At 43.7% G+C, this 23,400-nt stretch overlaps 1 protein-coding gene across 2 annotated transcripts in view; it reads left to right on the top strand.

The window, feature by feature from the left end:
- cep162 (centrosomal protein 162) overlaps positions 1-20,145 on the top strand; it is a 120,628-nt gene extending 100,483 nt beyond the window's left edge. For both annotated transcript variants that reach the window (XM_033020791.1, XM_033020790.1), the window contains 4 exons: positions 2,299-2,440; positions 10,320-10,418; positions 15,397-15,531; positions 19,075-20,145. In XM_033020791.1, coding sequence (XP_032876682.1) covers positions 2,299-2,440; positions 10,320-10,418; positions 15,397-15,531; positions 19,075-19,293 — 595 coding nt within the window. In that variant the 3' untranslated portion in view covers positions 19,294-20,145. The remainder of the gene's footprint in view (positions 1-2,298; positions 2,441-10,319; positions 10,419-15,396; positions 15,532-19,074) is intronic.
- Positions 20,146-23,400: the final 3,255 nt, after the last annotated feature.

Below are 23,400 nucleotides of genomic sequence, written 5' to 3'. Positions count from 1 at the left end.
GGGCCGGCGGTGGAAGCTTCTTCTTCCCCCCGGGTCCTCCACGAGGGATCCCGGGCTGTAGATGCCGTACCAGCTGGAGTTCTGCAGACTGCGGCTTCATGCCGCCGGCTGCCGCGGGCCAACGTAACGGAGCGCTCCCCTCCAGCGAGGTCTCACCCGCTCCGCGCCGAGAGTCCACGCTGCGCCCGCCGCTGAAGCTCCGGGCGCGTCTCCGGGAAAGTCCGTGCCGATCCTTGCTGTTGGGCCACGGGGGAGGCGACCTGAAAAAATCGCCTCTCCATGGAAGAGGCGACCGAAACGGTTTCCCCCCTTACCCCCCCACACCACCCCCCACACATAACACACAAAGAAACATTAAAAACAGACTTTTAAACATATTTTTAAAAATAAAAAAATTGAAAAAAAACGGACACGCTGCCGACAGGCTGCTGCCAGTGCAGCGCCCCCTAGATGTATCTTGTCCCCAATTTTGTTTCTCTTCCGGCCTCATTATGAAATGTGCCAGGGCCCAATGTCAGAGGATCGCATTTTTAATATAGCTGATAGCATAACGTACCATAGATACCACACACAACATAGATTTGTTAAAAATTAGTAAATATAAATTTTACACTATATTATCATATCTTTGCAAAAGCAAATTATGTAGGTCAAGACCTGATCATACTACTTAACCTCAGAGTGGTGTTTGTTCTCCATTTAAGCCTTCCTCCATCCTTGTAACTCTATCCTTCTCTTCTCTCTCACTTACTTATCTAGCTTCCTCTAAAATGCATTCTGGATCAGGAGCTGACGATGAAGGCCAAAGAAAGACACAAAATGCTGGGGTAACTTGACTTTACATGTTTGATTTGTTGACAATGGAAGATGCAGGGATGTTGTCTGACCCGCTGAGTTACTCCAGCATTTTGTGTCTTTGTTTGGTAAACCAGCACCTGCAATTCCTTGTTTCTACATGTTTTTACAATGATGGCCTCTGGTTTTACACTTTATATAATTGAAACATTCTTCAAGCCCATTTATATCTCTTAAGTTTCTATTTAGTAACCCCTAAACCATTTATTTTGGAGACACGAGGGTTCCAGTTTATTCTCCCACAATTTATTTTGCATTCTCTCCAGCGCCTCCATCTTTTAAAAAAACATGGCATCCAGAATAACAGATAGTACGTTTCACTAAACTAAATCCATTTAGTCTTAGTCGTCTACTTATCAATGGTAGTCCTCGAGAAGCAAATACTAGTTATTATTTATTGGTAATCCCAGTTCCCATTGCAGTTTCTTTTAATTTTCTAGCTGTTATCTGATCTCTTGACTCACTGAAATGCAATGCCTTTCATTGACACACTTTGAGCATATAACTGCTCAATTAATTTCATTCTCTCTGTGATTTCTCACAGGACTTCAAATATATAGAATCTAGTGGTGATTATTGTGTCGACAAAACACCACAAATATTTTACTTGGTAAAGTTCTGACAGCTTTGCACGAGGGTACTTGTTGAAGAAATAATGGAAGATAATAGAAAATCATCCTTGCTACTTATTATGGTAGACATAAAAGATCACCAATGCCTCTTCCGATATTCATTATTTCCCCAGATATTCTGTAATGCGATGTTGAATATTTTTATGGTTCTTTTTGAGAGAACTTGAATTGTGCTGTGTTTCTTGTATCCAAAAATACTTCACTGGGAGTCCAAATACTGAGATTGTGGGCGGTGCAGCGGTAGAGTTGCTGCCTTACAGTGCCAGAGACTCGGGTTCGATCCTGACCACGGGTGCTGTCTGTACGGAGTTTGTACATTCTCCCTGTGGACCACATGGGTTTTATCGGGTCGCTCCTGTGTCCTCCCACACTTCAAAGACTTGCAGGTTTTTAGGTTAATTGGCTTCTGTAAATTGTAAAATTGTCCCTAGTTGTGTGGAGGTTAATGTACGGGGTGATTGCTGGTTGGCATGGACTTGAAGGGCCTGATTTTGCACTGTATCTCAGAAGTCTAAAGATTTAAGAAATGGTTCCTTAGAAATTAAAAAAACCCAAGTTCTGACGTGTTTCCTCAGTAATTCACCAAAGTGTCAACCTGGTTTATGTACACAATTTGTGCAATGAAGCCTCGACCAAAATTGGACTCTGGTCACAATTAAGCCAAACTGAAATCTGAATTAAAACATAACATTGAATTGTGTGCTAAAATCTGATTTTCTATGTGGTTTTTAGTTGGAATAAACATTTTGTACCAGTTTTTGGCTGGTGCTTGATAATAGCTGTATCTGAACATTTCTTTGCTTTGCTGTAGGACCCAGGGAGGCCTTTCTGAGCATGTTGCAGCATTAAACGCGTCTCATCAACAAGAAATAGAACAGATATTGACGCAGCATGCTCTGGAACACTCCTCCTCCAAAGTGGCTGAATTGACGAATAAAATCACTGCTCAAGAGGTATATGCAATTTGCTTACAACCTAACACAATTTAATGTAATGTATTAGTATTCAGGACTATTGTGTATTAATAATGGCTTTACAATTTCATAAACAGTTTGGATTCAAAAAATGGAACAGTTTTTTAAAAGTGCTGGAGAAGCTCAGCGAGTCAGGCAAGCATCTCTGGCGAATATCGGGTCGCCAATCTTCTTCAGACTATCTGACCAATCCATCTGCCTATCAAAACCCCCATCACCTGTATCCACATAGTACTTACCAGGCTTTGGCCTGCCCCCACCTCTCTTCCAATTTTTTCATCCTCAACACAATCAGCCTGAAGAAGGGTCCCGACCCAAAACGTCACCTATCCATGTTCTCCAGAGATGCTGCCTGACATGCTACTCGTAAGAATGCTGTTCATCGATTACAGCTCAGCATTCAACACCATTATACCATCAAAACTGATCACCAAACTCGGTAACCTGGGCATCGACCCCTCCCTCTGCAACTGGATACTGGACTTTCTAACCAACAGACCCCAGTCTGTTAGGTTAGACAAGCACACCTCTTCAACCCTCACCCTGAACACCGGCGTTCCACAGGGCTGTGTGCTGAGCCCCCTCCTCTACTCCCTCTTCACCTATGACTGCACACCTGTACATGGTACTAACACCATCATCAAGTATGCAGATGATACAACGGTGATTGGCCTCATCAGCAACAACGATGAGTCAGCCTACAGGGAGGAGGTCCAGCACTTAGCAGCATGGTGCGCTGACAACAACCTGGCCCTTAACTCCAAGAAGACCAATGAGCTCATTGTAGACTTCAGGAAGTCCAGGGGCGGCACGCACACCCCCATCCACATTAACGGGACGGAGGTGGAACATGTTTCTAGCTTCAGGTTCCTGGGAGTCAACATCTCCGATGACCTCTCTTGGACCCGCAATACCTCAACTCTGATCAAGATGGCTCACCAGCGTCTCTTCTTCCTGAGGAGACTGAAGAAGGTCCATCTGTCCTCCTCAGATCCTGGTGAACTTCTACCGCTGCACCATCGAGAGCATCCTTACCAACTGCATCACAGTATGGTATGGCAACTGCTCTGTCTCCGACCGGAAGGCATTGCAGAGGGTGGTGAAAATTGCCCAACGCATCACCGGTTCCTCGCTCCCCTCCATTGAGTCTGTCCAAAGCAAGCGTTGTCTGCGGAGGGCGCTCAGCATCGCCAAGGACTGCTCTCACCCCAACCATGGACTGTTTACCCTCCTACCATCCGGGAGGCGCTACAGGTCTCTCCGTTGCCGAACCAGCAGGTCCAGGAACAGGGAATCCAAGCAGTCACAAACTACAAGAAAACAGTACCAACCACAGACCCCCAGGATGTCACCCTCCCAGACAGCCTTAATACCTTCTACACCAGGTTTGACAGACTGAACACAGACACCCCCTCAAAAGCCCCCTGCAACCCCACGGACACTGTCTTTCAGGTGACACCCACACAGGTCCTGAAAGCTCTGAGACGGGTGAACCCCCACAAGGCTGTGGGACCAGATGGCGTCTCTCCTAAAGTTCTGAAGGCCTGTGCAGAACAACTCACTGGAGTGTATGTAGACATCTTCAATCTGTCTTTAAACCAAGCAGTGGTCCCCGTATTTTTAAATTTTCCACCATTGTACCAGTTCCAAAAAAACCTAACCCATCCACCCTGAATGACTTCAGGCCAGTGGCACTCATGCCAGTTGCCATGAAGTGTCTAGAAAAACTGGTTCTCACACACATCAATCACATGGTCCCGGGCACGATCGACCCCCTCCAGTTCGCCTACCGCCCCAACCGCTCAGTGGACGACGCAGTGGCCATTGCTCTACACCACATCCTGCAACACCTGGACAGCAGAGGAACATACGTCAGAACGCTGTTCCTGGATTACAGCTCGGCTTTTAACACCATTCGCCCGGGCAGGCTGACTGAGAAGCTGACAGACCTCGGCGTCCCGACTCCCACCTGCAACTGGATCTTGGATTTCCTGACTGAAAGACCACAGGTGGTGAGGATGGGAAGGAGGGTGTCTGCAGAGCTCACCGTCAGCACAGGATCACCACAAGGCTGCTGTCTCAGTCCCAAACTTTTCACCCTGTACACACACGACTGTGTCTCCACCCAGGAAAATACCATCATTATTAAGTATGCGGATGATACCACCATCCTGGGCCTCATCAAGGGGGGGGACGAGTCGGGCTACAGGAGTCTGGTGAACGACATTCTTGCCTATGGTGAGGTGAACGACCCAAGCCTCAACACAGACAAGACAAGAGAAATAATAATGGACTTCAGAAAAAATACACCCCCACTGCAGCCCCTCATCATCAAGGGGACTGTGGTGGAGAGGGCTGACAGTTACAGATACCTGGGATTACAAGTAACACCAGATCTGAACTGGACTTTGAACACTGCTGCCACAGTGAAAAAAGCCCAGCAGAGACTGTACTTCATCAGGCTGCTCAGAAATGCTGGTCTGCACTGTCGCCCTCTCACCCAGGTCTACAAAGGACTGATAGAGAGCATCCTCACCACAGGCATCACGGTGTGGTATGGAAACACCACACAGACAGAGAGGAAGGCTCTGCAAAGAGTCATAAAGACTGCAGAGAGGATTATCAGAACTGAACTCCCCTCCATGGACACAATCTACACACAGCGCTGTCAAAAAAGAGCAGAGAGAATCATCAGAGACACACTACATCCAGCTCACTCCCTGCTCAAACACAAAAACTGCACATACAACCTCAGGCACAGACGAGCGGACAGCATCGCCACAAACAGAACACGCTTTTTTAAGAGCTTCTTCCCTGCCACAGTGAGACTCTTGGCCAAAACAAAATGAACTGATGTCCTGACCTACCTCATAGCATATCATATTATATCATATTATATTGTCTCCTGGGCCTGTGCAATTTACAATGCAATCGACACTTTTATATAGGGTTTGTGCAATTTACAATGCTCTCACTTTCCCCTTTATATAGGGTTTTAGGCACTTTATTTTCTATTTCTAGAGAAGTATATGTTTTTATAGATTATGTGTCTTTCTGTGTGTCTTTTTAATTTGACTTTACTTGACTCTCTGAACAACCGCACAAGAGTTCCTATGTGTGTAAGCACAAATGGCAAATAATGTTTTTGACCTTTGACCTTTGACCTTCTTCCCGCCGGCTGTCACTACTCAACAACGTACCTCGGTGACTGCCAATCACCCCCCCCCCCCGGACACTTATTATTATTTATTCAAATCATTTGCTATGTCGCTCTTCCAGGGAGATGCTAAATGCATTTCGTTGTCTCTTGTACTGTACACTGACAATGACAATTAAAATTGAATCTGAATCTGAATCTGACATGCTGAGTTACCCCAGCATTTTGTATCTTTTTTTTTAAATAAACCAGCATCTGCAGTTCCTGTTTCTGCATATTTTTATATGTCATTTATTATGAGATGTTTAAATATATATTTTGGGAGTATATTGAGGTGGTGGTGAATCATTTCTGAATTGTGAGGAGTTTTTATGACGTGATCAAGTGCCATTTTTTCAAAACTTTTAGCGAATGATGATTTTCCGAGTTTAATTTGGTCACAATGGAAGTTACAAATCGATATATCAGACAGTGCCTTGTAAAGAACGACCCAGGAATCAGATGGTAGAATTTATTTTGTACATTGAAAGTGAGTTATTCACTATTAATGTGCAACAGTGCAATCCACATTAGTCAGGAAATGGTGTTCGGTACACTGTTGGGACTGAAGGCAGATAAATTCCCAGGGCCTGTTGGTCTGCATCCCATTATTATCTGAATGGTGTCAACGAGACTTGGGTGTGCTTGTATATCAGTTACTGAAAGTAAGCATGCAGGTACAGCAGGCAGTGAAGAAAGCTAATGGCATGTTGGCCTTCATTGCAAGAGGATTTCAGTTTAGGAGCAAGTTCTAACGCAGTTGTACAGGTCCCTGGTGAGACTGCACCTGTGGTATTGTGTGCAATTTTGGTCTCCTAATTTGAGGAAGGACAATATTGCAATTGAGGGAGTGCAGCGTAGGTTCACTAGGTTAATTTCCGGGATGGCGGGACTGACATGATGAAAGAGTGGGTCGACTAGGCTTCTATTCACTTAGAAGGATGAGAAGGGATCTTATCGAAACATAAAATTGTTAATGGATTGGACAGGCGAGATGCAAGAAAAATGTTCCTGATGTTGGGGGAGTCCAGAACCGGGTCACAGTTTAAGAATAAGGGGTAGGCCATTTAGGACTGAGATGAGGAAACATTTTTTCACCCAGAGAGTTGTGAATCTGGAATTCTCTGCCACACAAGGCAGTGGAGGCCAATTCATTGGATGTTTTCAAGAGAGAGTTAGATTTAGCTCTTAGGGCTAACGGAATCAAGGGATATGGGGTAAAAGCAGGAACGGGGTACTGATGTTATATGATCCGCCATGATCATATTGAATGGCGTTGTTGGCTCGAAGGGCTGAATGACCTACTCCTGCACCTATTTTTCTATGTTTCTAAATCTATTAATCTTGCACACTCAAGACATTGATAGCTCAGGCAAGCAGATGCTACTTTATTAATAGTCCAACATACTTTTAATTCACTGTAACATTGTAGAATAATGCATTTTCCAATGAACCTGGTAAGTTTAAAGGGAGAGTGTGAGGAAAAAAGGCCATAGCAAATTTCAAGGAAATGTTGGATACAGGACCATGTGAGTTTCAAGAGCAATATGCACAAAGTGCTGGTGTAACTCAGTGGTTCAGGCAGCATGTCTGGAGGAAAAGAATTGGTGACGTTTTGAGTCGGGACCCTTCTTCAGACTTCAATAGTCTGAAGAAAGGTTCCGACCTGAAACATCACCCATCCTTTTTCTCCGGAGATGCTGCCTTGACCCACAGAGTTACTCTAGCACTTTGTGTCTATCTTCGGTATGCACCAACGTCTGCAGTCTCCCTTTCTACATGCATTTTAAAGGAGGACAGGAATGGAGACCCCCATGAATACAAGGGAATGCAGGAATCGGCATCCAACATACCAGATGCTGAACCATCAGGATTTCCAAGTAAATAGCAGACTAATAGTGTTACTATGATTTGAGATCCATGAAAAGACATCGCCTCACTCCTGCATCGGTGGGGAAAGAAAATTAACATTTCTGGTCAATGACTGTCAGAACTTAGACTAATGCATCTACCTAAAACATTGGCACACAGTGACGCAGTGGTAGAGTTGCTGCCTTACAGCGCCATAGACTCGGGTTTGTTCCTAGCCTAAGGGTGCTGTCTGTGCGGAGTTTGTATGTTAAATCTGGGACCGTGTGGGTTTTCCCCAGGTGCTCCAGTTTCTTCCCACATTCCAAAGACGCGCAGGTTTGTAAGTTGATTGGCCCCTTGTGTGGAGGATGTGAAACTAGGTTAACATAGAACTGGTGTACAGGTGTACATTGGTCAGCGTAGACTCGGTTGGCCAAAGGGCCTGATTTCATGCTATATCTCTAAACTAATAAACTGGATTAAATACTGCCTGATCTGTTAAGTACTTCCAGCATTTTCTACTTTTATTTCAATTACCATCTTGTGTAGAATTTTTGTTTTTTTGATTGCCACAATATTTTGAATCCATATTAATTTTAACTGAATAAGGACAAAGTTTGTACCATTAGAGTGATCACGTTTTAAATTTAATAGATTTTTTTGCATTTAATAGATTTGCCATTCAATAGATGTAAATTCCCAGAAAATGTTGTGTTTTTTTCCTTGATGAGTTATGATATTTTTGCTGGTTTACAACAACTTAAAGAGGTACAAAATGAAGCAAGGTCAAAATACGCAGGTGTAACAGAGCAACCTTTTGATAACCAGGGTAGCATTTGCATATTTCCACCATTAAACAAGATTGTGTAAGAAGAAGGACTTTCACTGCACCACAATCTAGCTCTTGTATTGAACATCACAACTGAATACAGCTTTAATTCAACAGCTAAAGGAACTGTCACCTCTCCATCTGCTTCTCATTCTCTTTGTACATGAGAGTATAGAGCTGATCCACTTAACCTCATGCAATAAATCTGCCATCCAATGAATCAATACAGTGAAGCATAACTGTATCCCCTTGGTCTCAAGTATTTCATTGGGGAGATGAAACCAGACATGTAAATTATATTCTAGATGCTGTCACATCAGGCAACTATATCATTAGAGAAAGATATTTCTACATAAATCATCTTGAAATAAAGCCCTTTATATAATTTCCCTTCCTAATTGCTTGTGTTACTGACATGTTAACTTTGAGTGTTTTAGGTTCCTTTAAATACAATTGTCAATGTAACAGTACCATAGACGAATAAAACTAGTCAGTGTTTACTCCCTATCAGTTCAATGGGATACATTAAAACTGAACTTGTTGTTTCCTGTTGAAGTAAGAAGAATTTCCATCTTTTATGTGCATCAAATCAATCAACTTGCTGGATTACATCTCAAAATGATTGATGTCCCTACCACGTCATTTATTGAAATGATAACTGATATTACTTTTACTCTCGGAGACAAAAATCTTTGCTAACTACCCATGCTGTATCCTACATAAACTTCAGTGCATTGGAGTTTCCATGGGATGGTTACACTGACTTCAACCTGTTCCTTACCAAGCCCTGTTTTCCCATAGCCTCCCTTTGATGATCCATCTTAGAAATGCAACCTTCATAAGATCATGTTATAGGCGGAGAATCGGCCCATCAAGTCTACTCCACCATTCAATCATGGCTGATCTATCTCTCCCTCCTAATCCCGTACTCCTGCCTTCTCCCCATAACCTCTGACACCTGTACTAATCAAGAATCTACCTATCTCTGCCTTAAATTATATCTACTGATCTGGCCTCCACAGCCTTCTGTGGCAAAGACTTCCACAGTCACCACCCTCTGACTAAAGAAATGTCTCCTCATCTTCCTGAAAGAATGTCCTATAATTCCTAGGCTATGACCTCTGGTCCTAGACTCTCCCGCTAGTGGAAACATCGTCTCCACATCCACTGTATCCAAGCCTCATTATAATTTGTGCCGCCCTGATTCTACTTGCACTTGGTGTTCATCCAAATCGAGTCTTCTAATCTGCCCTATGGAACTGCTAATGTACCATTGATGAAACAAGACTCCCTTGTTTCACATGCTATTTTATGAGGCTGTTACCAGGACTTGAGAGCCTGAGCAATAGGGAGAGGTTGGGCAAGCTAGGGCTTTATTCCTTGGAGCACAGGAGACTGAGGGGTGATCTCATGGAGGTGTATAAGATCATGAGGGGAAGCATAGGGTGAATGCACAGTCTTTTACCCATTGTGAGAAAATAAAGAACCAAACGATGTAGGTTTAAGCTGAGAGGGGAAAGATTTAATAGGAACCTGAGAGGCATTTTTTTCACAAAGAGGGTAGTGGGTATATAGAATGAGCTGCCAGAAGAGGTAGTTGAGGCAGGTACTATTAACAATTAAAAGACATTTGCAGAGGATAAATGGTTAGAAAAGGTTTAAGGGGATATAGCCAAATGCAAGCAGGTGAGTCTTGGGTAGACGGGGCGTCCTGGTTGGCATGGGCAAATTGTGACGCAGGGCCTGTTTCCATGCTCTACGACTCAATAACTATCCAAGGAGCTCTTTACCTCGGTCCATTTAAAAGACACATAAAATCCTGTTTTTGTAGTGGCAAAACTCAACGGCACCGCCCTATTTCCTCCTGTTCCTTTTGATCATCATCTATAAAGCATCTTATGATTTAATACTGTAAAAGACTATTTGAATATTCTTTGAAAACAGTTCTTGTGCATAAAATTCTCCTTGCATTTTTATTACAGGTTATGATAAAGCACCTTCGAGAACAGATTACTGAGTTGCAGAATGATCGTGAGGCACTTTCGTTTGCAAAACTCCGCGAGGAAAAGCTGCAGACACAGGTACTTGACCTTCAGGTATTAATATTGCCTGAGATTAGAAACAAAGGACTGCAGATGCTGGTTAATACACAAAAGTACATAAAGTGCTGAAGTAACCCAGCGGGTCGGGGAGCATCTCTGGAGAACACGGATAGGTGGCGTTTCTGGTCAAGACCCTTCTTCAGATTGAAAGGATCTTTACCTGAAATGTCACCTATCCATGCAATATTGCCTGAGTTCATTTCAGTCATACATTCACACTAATGTAAATTCATGTTTTAAAAAAAAGAAATGTTAGCAAGGAAAGAAAAAAGTGATTTACTGTAACACTTTCATGTGAAAAACAAGCACACAACTGTAGATCAAAGTAGATTTCAGGGATAATAAAGTCTGTTGAACAAAATGGAATTAACTTAAACTACAACTATTTTTAAATTGCGCTAATGTACATAAGTTATGCAGAACAAAACATTGTTTTGTCTCCCTTTGCCCTTGAATGCTAGATGGAATTAACATATGGTACCACCTATATATATTATATTTAAATAGTGTAAGATTTGAGAAGTTTTCCCTCATGCTACAATCAACAAAACCAAAGAGCTGCATTTTGGACATTTTTTTATACGGGACTAGGACTGAGAGAGAGAAAAGCTGCGGTCAGTTTTAACAAGGGATGTCACAATCAGTGGGGCCCAAGATGGCCGCGGGACCTCGTGACCAGCCACAAAAGCGAAACCCCACAGCCCAGTCTCTGGGTTTCTGCAAAGTCACGGCCTGAACAATAGATGGATATTGGCCGTGCAGAAACTCCCGAAACCAGGTCGAAGTCCAGACACTGGGGCGCTGACATCAGCAGGCATCACAATGCCCCAAGCCGACCTACATAGTTAATCTATTTAAGGGAGCACAATAGCCCATAGAAACCTACCTGGCCGGTGATGGGAAAACCAGTTAAACCCATCACCTCTTATCGAGAAACAAATTAACAGACCGTCTAGCCATCACCGGTACTCCCGGACATAACGCAGAACAAAGAGAGAGCTCGAAACCCATCTTGTAAGCAAAGAGGTCCCGAGATCTGGCGGGAGATAGGACGGGTCAGGATTAGAATAACTGGCCACGATTTTTGGGTTTAAAAAAGGAAAAAGGAGGGAGACACAGGAGTCACTGAACGAATCTGGAGACTTGCGGAGAGAGAGAGAGGATACAGGACAGCGCTTAAAAAGTACACGGTGTCTAGTGTGACACACACTCTGGCTGGAGTCCCCGCCACGTGGAAAGAAACGGAAAGCAGTGGGACCCCTGGGCGAGGTGAACCCCCGGGACCACCCGAAAGACCGAGACGACCGCCGACGACCCTTCCCACAGCCACCTAATCGGAGGAAGCAGCACGACCAGCCAGTAACCTCAGTAATCGCCCCATGGTGAGCATGTACCCCAATTCTGCACATCCTGGACATAGTTTAGTGCAGAGGGGAGGGGGAGGGGGTTATATTAACGTGGGTGTAAGTGTAGATGTGCTGGCAAATTTTACGATGTGCCGTACGTTCCCCATCCCGCACTCGAGTATTGTATCGTAGTTATTGCGTCTATGATCCTAAATAGTTGACTGAAGGTTTGCAGAGCCAGACCAATATGATTAATTATATATATGACTCAATAAAATTCTGTCCATTCCTACAATGAAAAGTACTTTTTTAATTGATTTAAAACATAATATTGGAAAAGTAATTATTTCTGAATAAATATTTATATTCAAAGAAACTCTTTGCTCCTACAGTATGTCAGATTAGGAAAAGGGGAGGTGCAACGAGACCTGGCTGTCCTTGTACATCAGTCACTGAAGGTCCAGCAGGCAGTGAAGAAAGCAAATGGCATGTTGGCCTTCATAGCGAGAGGATTTGAGTAAAGGAGCAAGGAGGTCCTACTGCAGTTATACAGGGCTGTGGTGAGACCGCACCTGGAGTATTATATGCAGTTTTGGTCTCCTAGTTTGAGGAAGGATATTCTTGCTACTGAGGGAGTGCAGCGTATTATTTTATACACCCTTACAAGATTACCCCTCAGCCTCCTGCACTCCATGGAATACAGTCCTAGCCTGCCCAACATCTCCCTATAGCTTTGGCCTTTGAGTCCTGGCAACATCCTCATAAACCTCCACTGCGCACTTTCCAGCTTAATAATATCTAAAATGGACCACAATCCTCAAATTGCGGCCTCGCCAACATCTTGTACAACTGTAACATAACCAGTTGTACAACTGTAATATAACCGTACCAAAATTAGAACGAGATGCACAAATACTGCTGCCTCATTTTTTTCCATTCTTTATCAGTCCTTCAAGGATGAAATGGGCAGACGTCACTCCATTTCATTTGTTTCTGGAGGAGCCGCTTAACAGGGCAAAATGACAGATAGCTTTGAAGATGATTTGCTCCTACCACCACTTTTGCTTGGCTTCCTTGCACTCCCCACATAGAGATTTGAGATATGCAGGGAATTGAAGGATATTCATAAGTTCTAGGAAGAGAATTAGGCCATTTGGCCCATCAAGTCTACTCCGCCATTCCATCATGGCTGATCTATCTTTTCTTTTCAACCCCATTCTCCTGCCTTTTTCCCCCATAGCCCCTGACACCCGTACTCCGCTCTTAAAAATAGCGGAGTCAGGGGATATGGGGAGATGGCAGAAACGGGGTACTGATTGGGGATGATCAGCCATGATCACATTGAATGGTGGTGCTGGCTCGAAGGGCCGAATGGCCTACTCCTGCACCTATTGTCCATAATCAAAAATCTATCAATCTTCACCTTAAAAATATCCATTGACGTCCTCCACAGCCATCTGTGGCAATGAATTCCACAGATTCACCACCCTCTGACTAAAGAAATTCCTTCTCATCTCCTTTCGAAAGGTATGTCTTTTTATTCTGAGACTATGGCCTCTGGTCCTAGACTCTCTCACTAGTGGAAACATCCTACCCACATTCACTCTATCCAGGCCTTTCACTATTCGGTAAGTTTCAAACTCCAGCGAGTACAAGCCCAGTGCCTTCAATCGCTCAACATATGTTAACCCAATGGATATGGATTATATGCATGCAGATGAGATTAGTTTATCTTGGCATCATGCCTGTCCCAGACATTGCGGGCTGATGGGCCGGTTACTGTGCGGTACATTATGTTCTACTATGTGGAGAGCAATTGTGTTGTCTAGCATCTCGTTATGGATGTTTTATTTGTTGGGGGAGCAGTGATGTGAGGCAGGTCAGTGGAAGACTTTTTTAATTTTATTTTATCTGTGCAGCTCATTCAAGTGTACGCTTCAATGAACATGTCAGTGATGACGTGGAGCTCAGCATCCCTGAATGCACATTCTCTGTGTTCTGCAGCTCATTGACTGAAGTTGGACTGACCTTGGGTCTATATACATAGAAAGGTTTTCCTTTCAACCTACAACTTAACTCAATACCAGTCGGAAACTTGTTAAAGTAAAAATACAATATCGTGATGAGAAAGGGTTTGAGTGGAAATATAGCCTTGAGTGACCCCAGTCCGCACTGAGATCGACCCATTGATTAGAATCATGGTTTTATTGTCATGAAACAGCTAAAATAGAGATGACTTTCTGAAGATATGATGAATGGAATCCATGATGCAATTTGGGGAACAGTTTGTCAGCCACTGCGAGAACATAGAACAAGAACTTCGGCCCACAATGTCTGTGCCAAACATGATGCCGAGACCAACTTTTATCTCGCTGCGCATAATTTGAGTTGAGTTTAGAGATACATTGTGGAAACAGGTTTTTCGGCCAAACGAGTCCACTAATCGGTGATCCCTGCACACTAACACTATCCTACACTGGGGACAATTTTTACATTTATATCAATCCATTTAACCTACAAACCTGTACATCTTTGGAGCGTGGGGGGAACCCGAAGATCTTGGAGAAAACCCATGCAGGTACACGGAGAGAATGTACAAACTCCGTACAGACAGCACCTGTAGTCTGGATCGACTCCGGGTCTCTGGCACTGCAAGGCAGCACTCTACCGCTGCACCACCATGCAGGCTATAATCTAATTACCCTGTGCGTAATTGTCAATTACAGAGCATTTCCTGTGCTCTTTCCATCCATCTTTCTTCACTGCAACAAGTTATCTTCATTGTGCCCAAAGAGGCATGGTGAATATTGCGGTGCTGGGTCGAAGAGCTGAATGGCCTACTCCTGCACCTATTTTCTATGTTTATATAGATAAAATGCCTTGAATCGTTGAATAATTAGCTCCTAAATCATCTGGTGATTCTCAAGGGACCATTCCTGATATTGTAGAGTCATACAGCGTGGAACGCATCCTTCGGCCCACTTGCCCAAACCATCCAAGCTACACTAGTCCCACCTGCCTGCATTTGGCAAATATCCCTCCAAACGTGTCCTATCCATGTATCTGTCTAACTGTTTCATAAACGTTGGGATAGGCCCTGCTTCAACAACCTCCTCTGGCAGCACGTTCCATACACCCACCACCCTTTGTGTGGAAAAAGTTGCCCCTCAGATTCCTACTAAATCTTTTCATGTTAAGCCTATGTCCTCTCGTCCTCGATTCACCTACTCTGGGCAAGTGACTCTGCGCATCAACGCGATCTATTCATCTTATGATTTTATACACCTCTATGATCAATCCTCATCCTCCATCACTCCAAGGAATAGAGTCCCAGCCTACTCAACCTCTCCCTATAGCTCAGACCCTCAAGTCCTGGCAACATCGTCGTAAAGGATGTTTTCAGAAAACGACGTGAATGCAAAGTATGTTAGAGCTCTGTGCATTCCTGGCGCTGTGAAGTGTGCCACCTATGAAGAAACTGTATTTCATGGATATTTTTTATCTTTTAATGACCACCCTTTCTTCACTGCCTGCAGAACCGCATGTTTGTTCTAACATATACTTTGCAAAACAAAAACGTGATTCATATCCAACCAAATTTTAACCCTTAGATTGCCAAGCTCTTCGATGAACTCGGGGAAGCCAAGGAGAATCACAGTCCAGAGATGAGGCACTTTGTGGCATTGGAAAGGAAAATTCAGAAGATGGAGCTCAAGTATGCTCAGAGAGAGCAGGAATTCCAACAGGTACTGTACAGTAAGTGATCGTAAAAGGCCAAATAACTACAGCACTGTAACAGAAGTCAACTTAAACCTCTGAATAAATCTCTTGTCAAGCTGAAATTAATTGGTGCAGATCATTACTTGCAGGAAGTGTTTTTGAACTTCCCTGCCTAACCTACCACACCACATCAGTCTGAAGAAGGGTCTTGACACAAAACGTCACCCATTCCTTCTCTCCAGAGATGCTGCCTGTCCCGCTGAGTTAATCTAGCATTTTGTGTCTACCTTCGATTTAAACCAGCATCTGCAGTTCTTTCCGACCACACCTTTGATATCTTTTGTATTCAGTAAAGGGGCTGTCCCACTGCGGCGACCTAATTCGCGAGTTTAGAAGAGTTTAGGAGAGTTTGAATAAGTGTCATGTTGAAGACCTCCTTCGACTATGTAGACCTCCTTCGACCTCCTTCAACTATGTTGAAGACCTCCTTCGACTATGTTGAAGACTAGCTTCGACTAGATTCGGGAAAATTGGACACCGAATAGTGGAGAGTGAAGACGACCTCCTTCGACCTCCTTCGACTATGTTGAAGACCTCCTTCGACTATGTTGAAGACTAGCTTCGACTAGATTCGGGAAAATTGGACACCGAATAGTGGAGAGTGAAGACGACCTCCCTTCGGCTACGTTGAAGACCATCTACGATTACCTTCGACTACCCTCGATTACCTACGAATAACAGGCTGACCTACTACGATCTACTTCGACTAAACCTATTTTTTCCATGGTGACCTTTTTTTTTTTAATTATTCGCTGGCATTTTTCAGCATGTTGAAAAATACGCCACGACCTAGTACGCGGGGACCATTATCGAGCATGAAGGAGAGTTACAAAGACCTTGTGTCAACCATTCTGCGAGTATGAGTTGAGGGCAAACTCTTCTAAACTCGCCAATTAGGTCGCCGCAGTGGGACAGCCCCTTTAAGAGGCATAGTTACATCATAGAGGCATAATATTCTCCAATTTCAATCACGGTTTCATAGCCTCAGAATAAAATGATGTACATTTAGAAAGGAGATGAGGAGGAATGTCTTTACTCAGGGTGGTGAATCTGTGGAATTCACCGTCACAGAGGCTTTGGAGGCCAAGTCATTGGGTAATTTGATGGGGAAGATTGACAAATTCTTGATTAGTACAGGTGTCAAGGGTTAAGAAGAGAAGGCAGTAGAATGGGGTTGAGAGGGATAGCTAGATCAGCCATGATTAAATGGCAGAGTAGACTCCATGGGCCGAATAGCCTAATTCTGCTCCTATATCTGAACTATGAATGATTTGATAATTTCAGCTATTCACTCCCATACTTGCATTCAGAACTAGGCACATTGTTTGGATTATGTGCACAGATAGATCCACCTTTGGAGTGGGGTTCTACTTTCCTTAACATCGACATCGGCAACCTGCTCACAAAGGTGTCACCAAAAAGACTATCTACCCATTACATTAGAGTTTTCCTGTAGATCACTTAAACCTTTATAAAGTGAAGCATAAAGATGGGAGGCATTTATACATTATTTAACATTAAATAGAAGCTAAAATATTTTAATATTTTAAGCATAAAATTTTCAAAATGTTTACTCGACAATACAATTTTTGCAACATTTTTGTGGGGGCTATTGAGAGTATTATGCTAATTTCATATATGTGGACGGATTTTTTAATTCAATTACATCTTCTTCAACCAGGTATGGCACTTCTGGCTATTTTAATAGCAAGTTCTTAAACTTCCCATTAACATGCAGATTGGATAAGGGAGAGCCAGTGGATGTGGTGTATCTGGACTTTCAAAAAGCCTTTGACAAGGTCCCACACAAGAGATTAGCTTGTAAAATTAGAGCACATGGTATTGGAGGTAGGGTATTGACATGGATAGAGAACTGGTTGGCAGACAAGAAGCAAAGAGTAGGAATTAACGGGTCTTTTTCAGAATGGCATGCAGTGACTAGTGGGGTGCCGCTAGGCTCAGTGCTGGGACCTGTTATTTACAATATATATTAACGAATTAGACAAAGGAATTGTAATATCTCCAAGTTTGGGGATGACACAAAGCTGGATGGCAGTGTGAGATGCGAGGAGGATGCTATGAGACTGCAGGGTGACTTGGATAAATTAGGTGAGTGGGCAGATGCAGTATAATGTGGATAAATATGAGGTCATCCACTTAGGTGGCTAGAGCAAGAAGGCAGATTAGGAAAAGGGGAGGAGCAACGAGACCTGGCTGTCCTTTGTACATCAGTCACTGAACGTAAGTCTGAAGAAGGGTTTCTGCCCGAAACGTCTCCTATTTCCTTCGCTCCATAGATGCTGCTGCACCCGCTGAGTTTCCCCAGCAATTTTGTGTACCTTCGATATTCCAGCATCTGCAGTTCTCTTTTGAACACTGAACGTAAGCATGCAGGTAACAACAGGCAGTGAAGAAAGCAAATGGCATGTTGGCCTTTATAGCAAGAGGATTTGACTATAGGAGCAAGGAGGTCCTACTGCAGTTGTACAGGGCCCTGGTGAGACCACACCTGGAGTATAATATACAGTTTTGGTCTTCTAATTTGAGGAAGGACATTCTTGCTATTGAGGGAGTGCAGCATAGATTCACCAGGTTAATTCCCGGGATGGCGGGACTGACATGATGAAAGAATGGATCGACTGGGCTTATATTCACTACAGGGGGCATAGGTTTAAGGTGAAGGGGAAAAGATTTTTTAGGAATCTGAGGGGTAACATTTTCACGCAAAGGGTGGTGGGTGTATGGGACGAACTGCAGGAATAGGTAGTTGAGGTTGGGACTATCGCAATGTTTAAGAAGCAGTCGAGAGTCAAGAGTGTTTTATTGTCGTATGTCCCAGATAGAACAATGAAATTCTTACTTTCTGCAGCAAAACAGAATATGTAAACATAGTACACTGTAAACAATATATTAAATGAGGGGGAAAAAAGTTCCGCGTGTATTTATATACATATACACACACACACTCACAAGTACACGCGCGCGCACACATACACACACGCAAGCCCACGCACACATATGTACATACAAAAAAAACAAACAATAGTAGTGCGATAATAATAATAATAATAATAGACTATTATAGTTCAGAGCTTATTTGAGGTTGTATTGTTTAATAGCCTGATGGCTGGAGGGAAGAAGCTGTTCCTGAACCTGGACATTACAGTTTTCAGGCTCCTGTACCTTTTACGCGATGGCAGGGGTGAAATGAGTGTACGGCCAGGATGGTGTGGGTCTCTGATGATGCTGGCAGCCTTTTTGAGGCAGCGACTCCAATAAATCCCTTTGATGGTGCGGAGTTCAGAGCCGGTGATGGACTGGGCAGTGGAAAGTAATTAGACAGGTACATGGTTAGGACAGGTTTAGAGGGATATGGGCCAAGTGCAGCCAGATGGGACTAGTGTAGATAGGACATGTAGGCAAGTTGGGCCGAAAGGCCTGTTTCCACGCTGTAGCATTCTATATATTACATCTCCATTAATCCTTTGTTCTTCTATTTACCAATTCAGTTAATTCAGAAAGCTCGGCACTCTGCTGATGCGGATCAAATTCAAGAGGTGGAGAAGTGGAAGAAGCTAGCACAATTGAAAAATTATGAACTGGAACATTTCCGAACGGAACTCGATTCCATACTGGACGTTCTCCGTGAACTGCAGAGACAAGGAATTGTGATTCCAGCTCCTAGTTCCGTTCGACAGAATATCGCAACATTTACTAGGCAATTGTAATACTATAAACAAATTGATTCACTTTTATTATGTTATAGAGTCTCTCACTGGCATGTGTATGCAGACGAGTAGCCTGTGAGGCTCAACCATCTTGACGGCTGCTCACAAAATCCATTGTACGTGTATTTCCAAAGGTCATAAACTGTTTGGATGAAGTGTTTGGCACCTTCCCCTTATCTGAAGTTTTAGCCTCCTGCAGCTCGAGCCAATCGGCACAATCTATTAAGGGAATTTTGCTTGAGTACATCTAATTTCCTTATTAAAATCCTTTCACTGAGAGCGCCTCATTGATATATTACTATCTAGCAAGTCTGCAAGACAGTGATGTGTATCTGAAATACTTATGATATTCATCCATTTGTTTTTGAACATTAATATTTTTGTACATTTTTGTGAATATATTTGCCAGATACGCTAGTCATTCATATGTTACTACATAATCTGATATTAGGGCCAGGATTTGGTAAATTATGTATACACTGTGTATAACAACACATATTTGGAAGCAATGATTGATTTAGATGACAATTTCTCCTTAATTTATAACTTCAGTGCGAATAATATCACCAAATAGTTTCAAAAACGGAATACCCCAATAAAAATGAACCACCCACAACACAGGAGAAGAGATTAGTTATTAAATATCTCTTTGTCCATTTACAACTGTACATATTATTGGGAGTTTTTTGATATGTTCTTGAACTGTAAACATTTTAGTAAAGTACCTATCAAAGTCAGCTTGTTCCAATGAAATGTACATTTTCTTTTGATAATATACAACAAATTGAAGCATAAGTATTTATGTATATTTTGGTTTTGTCATAATAAATCATATTAATTTTGACATCAAAATGTTCTGATTCAGACAGGATGCTCAACACCACCTTTGCACTTTATCAAGTCAAGTCAAGTTTTTTTCATCACTTGTGCATAAAGTGCAGTGAAATGAATTTGCCAGCAGCGGTACAATAAAAATAAAAAAAACACACAATACACAATAAAAATTTAACACAAACATCCACCACAGCATTCATCACTGTGGTGGAAGGCACAAAGTTTGGTCAGTCCTCCTCCATTTTCCCCCGTGGTCGAGACCACAACCCTCCGCAGTCGCCGCTGCGGGCGTCCAGATGTGCAGACAATAAGTCTAGGTAAGTCCTGAATCGGTGCTTCCCCACCGGAGACCGCAGCTTCAAGATGGTGTAGGCCGCAGATCTAAAGTCCCTATCGCAGCCAGAAGCACCGCAGAACGCAGGGCCAGCGGTCGGAGCTCCTCTCCAGGGATCCCCGACGAGGGATCCCGCTCCGCATGGTAAGTCCCCGCCGCGCCCGCGATAGAAGTGGGCCGCGGCCCACTTCTATCGCGGGCGCGGCGGAGACTTACCATGCGGAGCGGGATCCCTCGTCGGGGATCAGCGGTCGGAGCTCTTCTCCTCCCGAGTCCCAAACGAGGGATCCCAGGCTAAGGACGCCGCGCCAGCTGGAGCTCCGCAGACCACGGCTCCAGGCTGCCGCGGGCCAGCGAACGGAGTGCTCCCCTCCAGCAACCCCCGGCAAGGGCTCGCCTGTTCCGCGACGAATTAGTCCTCACTGCGCCCGCGACTGAAGCCCCGGGCGGGTGTCCGGGAAAGGCCGCACCGATCCTCTGTGTTAGGCCACGAGCAAGGCGACATGGAAAAAGTCCCCTCTCCGTGGAGGAGGCGACCAAAGCGTTTCCCCCACACCACCCCCCCCCCCCCCCCCCCCCCCCACACGACACACGGAGAAACATTAAAAACACATTGAGACACATAAAAAAACAAAAAAACTAGAAAAAACTAATACGCTGCAGGCTCGCAGCTCCCCCACCGACCGAAACCTGGAACTCTTGATGTTTTCTGATGTAATTTTGTAATGGGATGAGATATGTGTTCACTGTGTATAAATGTTCAAATAAGTAGATTTGCCCACGCCGACCAATATTCCCCATCTATACTGGTCCTATGGGCTTTTGGCCCATAATCCCTGTAAACCTACCCTAGCCATGTACCTATCTAGCATTGATCCTTTCATGTGTGTGCAGACACATGTACATACATATACACATGCTAGTATGTGCTACCTCACACAGACCAGATTGACTGGTTCAGCCCCTTCCAAGTGCCTCCCAAAATCCAGATATGCCAGAATATCACTTGAAGGATATTATCATTTTTCCAATGATATTGCCATTCTCTCTTTTTTTCTGAATTGCTTCCATGCAAAAAAAAATTGGAAACAACAGCCTTTGACACCAAGTGTAACTGTGTGAGTGGAGCTGGCTATTATTGGACCTGTGCTCTGCATTGTGTCTGAACCCCAAGGCCTGTCACAGAGCAGCTGTTCCTGGATTTGTCATCTCGGGGAAGTAAACAGGCTGACTGGAAGGTCATTGACACCAAATCTTCTGGCCTCCCACCTGTGTTCAGTAACATCAGACATACCTGTCACCTGCCCAAATTTTTCTTATCCTTTTTGCCCTGCCTTTATCAACCCTTCCCTAACATCGCAGAAACAGGTTTTGTGTGATGTAGAATGAGCATATCACAGTGTCCACCCACACAGTTTAGTTTAATTATTGTCCTGAGGTACAGTGAAAAGCTTTGTGTGCTTGGTCTCACTGATGTAGAGCAACTGACACCTAGAGCAGCGGATGCAATAGATGAGGTTGGAGGAGGTGCAGGTGAACCTCTGCCGCACCTGGAAAGACTGCTTAGGTCCTTGGATGGAGTCGAGGGGGGAGGTGAAGCGACAAGTGAAAGGCAAGGCAAGGCAACTTTATTTATATAGCACATTTCATACACGAGGCAGACTCAAAGTGCTTCACATAAAAACATGTCATACAATAAAATGAAATAATAAAATGAAATAAAATAGAAGAATTAAAAGAAAAGAAAAGCAAAATTAAAAATGCATTATAAAAAGTGCAAAAGTTAAAAGTGCAATGTAGTTAAGATTTAGCTGAAAGCTAAAGTAAACATAAAAGTTTTCAGTCTTGTTTTAAAAGTGGTCAAAGTTGAGGCAAGTCTTAAATCTTCAGGAAGTTTATTCCAGCTATTTGTTGCATAGGAACTAAATCCTGCTTTCCCATGTTTTGTATTTACTCTGGGAATCACTAACAGATTGGTTTCAGACGATCTTAGCGGTCTAGAAGGCTTATATAGTGGAAGCATGTCAGTGATATACTTTGGTCCTAAACCATGTAGTGATTTATAGGTGAGCAGCAGGATTTTGAAATCAATTCTCTGACATACAGGGAGCCAATGTAAGGATTTAAGAATTGGTGTAATGTGTTCAAATTTTTTCAAAGTGTAGCATTTCCTGCGGTTGCAAGCGAAAGTGCCCAGGGAGGGGGTGGTTTGGGTGGGAAGAGGCAAATTGACCAGGGAGTTTCGGAGGAAGTGGTGCGGCAGAGGTTCACCTGCACCTCCTCCAACCTCATCTATTACATCCGCTGCTCTAGGTGTCAACTGCTCTACATCGGTGAGACCAAGCACAGGCTTGGCGGTCGCTTCGCCCGCTCAGTTCACATTAACCAACCTGATCTCCCGGTGGCTCAGCACTTCAACTCCCCCTCCCATTCCGAATCTGACCTTTGTATCCTGGGCCTCCGCCATGGCCAGAGTGAGTCCCACCGCAAATTGGAGGAGCAGCACCTCATATTTCGCTTGAGTAGTTTACACCCCAGCGGTATGAACATTGACCTCCAATTTCAGGTAGTCCTTGCTTTCTCCCTCTTTCCCCTCCCCTTCCCAGCTCTCCCACAGCCCACTGTCTCTGCATCTTTCTTTCTTCTTCCCACCCCCCCTTCCGCCACCCCCACATCAGTCTGAAGTAGGTTCTCAACCCGAAACGTCACCTATTCCTTCGCTCCATACATGCTGCCTCACCCGCTGAGTTTCTCCAGCATTTTTGTCTACCTTCGATTTTTCCAGCATCTGCAGTTCTTAAACAATAGCCAATCTGAGGTGTTTTGTTATGGAAACAATATTACAGGAAGAAATTGTTTTAAAGTTTATTTCTGATAGATGTGTTCTACATTACAAATGTAATAACTATGCTAATGGGAAAATTCTCATTGTTTTACTA

Source organism: Amblyraja radiata, chromosome 5, assembly GCF_010909765.2.
Source record: "Amblyraja radiata isolate CabotCenter1 chromosome 5, sAmbRad1.1.pri, whole genome shotgun sequence".
Taxonomy (NCBI): Eukaryota; Metazoa; Chordata; class Chondrichthyes; order Rajiformes; family Rajidae; genus Amblyraja; species Amblyraja radiata.
The sequence above is the reverse complement of the archived record's forward strand: the minus strand, read 5'-3'. Positions and strand labels throughout refer to the sequence as shown.